Below are 6,000 nucleotides of genomic sequence, written 5' to 3' on the forward strand. Positions count from 1 at the left end.
CAGCTACATGCTGTTATTAACCTAACCAAGAACAAGAACAAACTGATATACTATAATCAGAAAAGAAGAGAGGACTAAAGGAAGCCTGTATATAATAATTTGAACAGATTCTCTTAACAAATATAAAAAAATCTTCCATCACTTCATGTCCAATATACAGTATCGTCTCTCAGTTTGCAATGGACTTACATATACATCGAGTATAAGAGTGAGATACAGCGAGAAAGATAAAAATATAATTAAAAGCAATAGGGATAACTCTATGACATCCTGAGAGACAGGTAGACAAACTACGATCGTTATCCCTCTTTGCACACATTGACTATGGGAATAAGATACAGTGGAAGAAATAAGGAATACAGTTAACAATTATAGGGGTAATTCCGTGACATCCTGAGGGACAGTGCCAGTTCCATGCTCACAGTTTTACAGTGTAATTGTCTATAATTTGCATCGTTAGTTACCTCGTCCGATGGTTGGGTTTACTTCAAAGGGCTCGCGAAAACTCGACGAATGGTAGCTCATGTTACCACATTCACCATTTTTCATCGGGTTTATCATTCACTCCTACGTCGTCCTTCGGGCCAAGTTACACTCGTTCCGCTCGCTTCGCTTTTAATCGTCGCCTCTTTCGCTCCCGTTACTCGTTCTTTCCCAACACGCACCGTAACATCCTCAAAGAGGAAATTGCTGCTCGTCTCTGTGTTCAACTCCCGCCCCATCGTCCGGGCCTAGAAGTTGAATTACTTTAAAAGTAATATTCAACGCGTCGCGCTCTTCTCATTTTCTCGCAGTGAGATACATCGTTCTTAACGATGCTCGTCGCGGCGCTAGGCCTGTGTTAACGTCGCACGGTTACTCGTGCATTAGAGCAGTTTAACTTTCGAGCGGTTCCCGTGAGAAACACGCTCTTCGAATTTTCCTGGGAACGATCTTTCTAAGCGTTTGTAATGTCTACGTACGAAAGTGTTTCAAAGTGGCAGTCTGCTGTACGCTCGGTGTACTACTCCGGTGTTGGAATATATAATATACCATGTGTCGGCTCTTTCCACGAGCCTTTGACTATTTAATTGTACTAATTTTTAACCTCCAGCGGTTCAAACCGTATGTTTAATGTTGTATATTCGATATTCTACCGTTTGAGCAAGTTTCAGCGAGGTGGTTAACGTTTCTGTTAAAAATAAACGCAAGGAAAATTTGCGTTAAAATAAAATATACACCGAGCAGGTTTCTAATACTAGTGACGATAAATTCCAAATTGTGAATTGTGAACGAATTTCGAAATTGAGACAACTCTTCGAAAATTGAAAGAAATTTCGAACTTTGCAGAAGTGTAGTTCAAATTTTTTTAAATTGTCTTCGAAAATTCTTGCTCGTTATGAAACTCTGAAGTAAGCTTTTCTTCGATACATGAGACAAAATTTCTTTAAAGAGGCCATTCCAGACGCGGAAGCCATCGTCTCGAAATAAAATAGAAAGTAGATGATTTGTGGAGCAGGTTAAATAGGTAGAAAATTTTCCATTCTTCGATAGCAAATCGATGTTACATAAACTGAGGTGTTTCCAACGAACAAATTGGTAGCCTGCAGGAAGTTTCGCTCGATTTTCAGAGTCCGTGCACTATTGAGTACAGGGTGTCTAGTTGCACCTCGGTTCCAAGAAACGCGAGGTAAGGGCGCGATGAAATGGAGGTCACGATGCATTTGGACAAAATTGGCGGTCATTTACGGGTTGGTTGTTCGACAACCGAGTAGTCGGTGAGAATCGCTAGGGGCAATCAGATCCTCACCCAACAGTCGACTAACGGTTAGCTTGCAAGCAATCTGGACTCTATCGAATAGATAGCCTTGCAAGAGAAGGGTAGGTTCGGGACGATCCACGTTTGCACACCTAGTGCAAAATTTCAAAAGTAATCAGCATACAAAAATCTTGGCTTGTCGTTAAAAATTATACAAACAATTTGTACAAAAAATTTCTTTAAACGTAAAACGTAGAGGTCACTCCAAACGGTAACTGTCGATAAAAAGTAGGTAAGTCTTTTGTACCACTGCTTCGGAATTAATAATTTAACGACGAAATCGAAATGTTCATCGCGGTATGCATAGTGTTCCGTTTATCACGAACACTTTAAACACCTGCAGCGATTGAGAGCACGAAAAAAATGATCAACGAAATAATTGTACTCCTGGCAAAGTTTTAAAAGTTCAGTTTATCACTTCTTCTTCGCCGTATTCCATTTCGACGAAGACAGTGACACTCGAGTAAAAAGTAATGTCGCGTTTAGGTGTTGGAAGCTCGAGAATTGCCAGTGAAAGACGTGACAGGCAGCAGCGATCCGTACATAAAGATATACCTGTTACCCGACAGGAAGAAGAAGTTTCAAACGAAAGTGCATCGAAAGAATTTGAACCCTGTGTTCAACGAGACGTTCATCTTTAGGTGAGCGAACGCTTCCTGCTTGAACCTAAACGAATCTCTGGAGTCTTCATCGATCCTGGCAACTCAGTATGCTCTTCTCGACGTTTAATTATCAGCATCTAAACCGTTAGATTCTATAAAACATAAAAGAACGCGATATAAAAGACAAATCTTTAAATTGACACGTTGAACGCCACGGTGGTCACTGGTGACCGGTGCTCCACACTTGCAACGATTCTCTGAAAAGCTTACAAGACACGAACTCTGATACAGTAAATCTTTAAATAACATTCCTCGCGTTAGTAATGCTACAAAATAAAAAGTACATCGACGAATTATCGAATAGTTCTACCTTTTACGCTACTGTTTGTACAAGTATCGTGAACATCCTTAAGTATGGAAAACTGACGTGGCGGTCAACGTGTTAACTTTATCGCGTTGCATTCGTAATTTATGACTCTACTATAGTTAAACATTGATGCGAACCAAGTTCTCCAGGAACGATGAACGACCCACGAAGTAAGAGGGTTAGAATATTGACAATTTTATTAATACAACTGACATCCGTCAACAGTGTATCCTACGAAGAGCTGAGGGAACGATATCTCCAATTCTCGGTTTACGATTTCGATCGATTCTCTCGCCACGATTTGATCGGACAGGTGGTGGTCAAGGGATTGCTAGAATGGACCGACCTTGAGCAAGAAATCCAGTACACGATGAACATCTTGTGCGCTATGCAGGTATCTGAAATTCGTCATAGTCTAATTAATAGGGATCGATTGGAAGTGTAGTATAGGTATAGAACACTTCCAGAAGCGATCCATAGTAATTAATAGGGATTAATCGGACATGTAGCAACCGTGTAGAACACTTTTAGAGGTTTTCGTGTCCTTTCAGGAAAAGATGGACCTGGGTGAACTGATGCTGTCGCTTTGCTACCTACCGACAGCTGGCAGGCTAACAGTGACCGTGATCAAGGCTAGGAATCTGAAAGCCATGGACATAACAGGATCATCCGGTAAATTTATATCAATTGTTATATGGATTCTTCTGTGTCGTGACAGCACCCTCTTACGAACAATTTTACAACGCTTTGCGCAACGTTCGTTCGCGTACCATATTCGACAGTGTTGTTTGTTTAGGTATCGAGTCACTGCCTCCTGTTATTACTTTGTCACCATTCGTATGGTAATAACACAATTAACATAATAATACCGTTTGCGCTTTTTATACACCGTTGTTTGATCACTCGCAACTAGTAACGAAAAGTGAATGCTTATTCGCGTCTCGAAATAAGCAACGTACAGAGAGTAATGATAGTGAACAGAAAGCATGGTAATTTAGCGAATTAATATTTTAGTCGCACACGTCGATTCGAGGAAACGCGGAGTATAATTTGTTTTCACGTTTATACGTCGTAGTTGTTTCGCCAATTTCTTACAAATCTTTATTAACTTCCGTTGGTATTCTAGTTTCTTAAATATATATATTAATCTTAATGGTACGTTTCTAACGAACGAAACTTACTAAACGCGCGCAATGCCGCAATTCAGGAAAACTTCCAATCGCTTTTAAAATTAAAAATGCTCGAAACGAGGTCGACGTTCATTACACTTTCACAAAGATGTAAATTTTCATTCACCGGCCCTGATCATATATCCGGGTGGAGATTGTTTCGCGTATCCGTCCACGGACCGTGTTACGTTACCACTGGAATTTCTCGGAGTACTCTTGCTTCGGGACCTATCCACGTAACCTATTAGCTAGTTTAAGACGCGTAAACAATTTCGTAAACGTCTCGCGCGATATTTGACGCGACAATTGACTTTCAGATCCGTACGTGAAGGTGTACCTACTCTGTCAAGGTAAACGAATCAAGAAGAAAAAGACCACGGTGAAGAAGAACACGTTGTTCCCGGTTTATAACGAAGTTCTGGTGTTCGACGTGCCAGCGGACAACATCGAGGACGTCAGTCTCATAATAAAAGTAATCGATTACGACAGGTGAGCGTGAAGTGGAGTTATTTAAGGAATGGCGTTCCAAGACGAATGCACGATCCACGAATCCACCGAGTCACGATCCACGGTGTCTAATTTTCTCTTCAGGATTGGATCGAACGAATTAATGGGTTGCACAGCGATTGGCTCCAGTTTCATCGGCGTCGGTCGTGACCATTGGTTAGAGATGCTGGATAATCCAAGAAAACCGGTGGCGCAATGGTACCCTCTGCTAGAAACGGTCGCTGGTCACATTCCAGCTGTGAATTCAGAGCCCCTTCCGATGAGCCTGAGTTGCTTGAATAAAAGGTGGGTTACAAATTTTACAATGTGACATTTTACAATTATTTTCCACGAGAAGAAAATAAATATTTATGGACCTAAGAAAGAGTAGATCTATTTTTGGTACTTACGTAACCTTACGATGACAAATTTGCAGAGGTTTTACCTGGTTAGGTACTGTACGCACGCGAAGAGATTGCATTTGGAGGTGTAACGAGTTACGTGCGCTCAGGGGCCATTGCAAACGCATGTGGAACAAATGTACGGTCTCTATGTTCGTAGAAAGATTCCGAGATTTTTCCCGAACGAATAGAATCTGCTACAACTCCAGATGCAATCTTCTGACGCACGTACTGTAGATAATAGTTTCGATCTTAACAATTATCGGGCAAGATTTCGTATCGTGTAGTAATTAACGTCACTACCATGATAATATGAATTTCTCTCGCATTGTAATGTCACTGAAATGCATTCTTCGTAATTCTATACTGTACATTTGTTGTATTGACGATAGAAATCTCGTGCAAACTCGGGCAAGTGTTGTTTTAAATGGTAACTGATAGAATAACGACTATTTGGAAACACTCGATTAACAATATCGTTATACGGCACAAAGTGTAATTTTTGTTACCTATGAGAACTATTGTTAAATTCAAAGTAGACGCGAAAAGATAATCGAGGGAAGATACTCGACTTCACGGATGCCAACAACGTTGATTTGTACCGTGGCTCGACGTTCGATTTAAATAAGAGACGTAACCATAAACGGTACCCGATCGTTTCTTTTCCAGATGAAGACAGCACGGCCGGAATAAATTTGGCGGGAAGACGCAGTTTTTGTCGGACGTCGACTTGGGCGTTGTTTCCTCCTGTCGTCATTTAATGCACACCGCTTGACTGACTTAAGTACAATTTCTATCTCAAATGGCTCCGAAGAAACACAAAACAAAACTCTGTGCTTTGGAATATAATCATGTGGCGAGCGTGGAATAGTAAACCGAGTAGTAGAACGTAGTAGAATGTTTGCGAAGGGTAGTATAATAGATAAGCGACGGCAGGCAAGGTTGCTCAAAGTAATCCCGACGATATCGAACGTTTCGGATCAAAACAATACGGAAAAAAGGGAAACATAAAAAAAAGACACACAAACAATAAGAGAAACGAGCGAGAGAACGTTGAAAAAACAAAGAGAGAGAGAGAGAGAGAGAAAGAGAAAAAGTGAGAGAGAAAGAGAGAGAGAGTGTGTGAAAGAATATAGAATAGGTTTATTTTTTGAAAAAAAAAAAAAAAATAACGAAT

General features: G+C 40.6%; 1 protein-coding gene across 1 annotated transcript in view; it reads left to right on the plus strand.

Moving 5' to 3' along the window:
• Nucleotides 1–5,630, plus strand: part of LOC143152790 (synaptotagmin-10) — a 72,090-nt gene extending 66,460 nt beyond the window's left edge. The window contains exons 5-10 of the mRNA XM_076323284.1: nt 2,285–2,439; nt 2,993–3,161; nt 3,319–3,439; nt 4,254–4,425; nt 4,528–4,728; nt 5,493–5,630. Of these exons, the coding sequence (XP_076179399.1) occupies nt 2,285–2,439; nt 2,993–3,161; nt 3,319–3,439; nt 4,254–4,425; nt 4,528–4,728; nt 5,493–5,496 (822 nt within the window). The 3' untranslated portion in view covers nt 5,497–5,630. The remainder of the gene's footprint in view (nt 1–2,284; nt 2,440–2,992; nt 3,162–3,318; nt 3,440–4,253; nt 4,426–4,527; nt 4,729–5,492) is intronic.
• Nucleotides 5,631–6,000: the final 370 nt, after the last annotated feature.

This window comes from Ptiloglossa arizonensis, chromosome 11 (assembly GCF_051014685.1).
Source record: "Ptiloglossa arizonensis isolate GNS036 chromosome 11, iyPtiAriz1_principal, whole genome shotgun sequence".
NCBI lineage: Eukaryota > Metazoa > Arthropoda > Insecta > Hymenoptera > Colletidae > Ptiloglossa > Ptiloglossa arizonensis.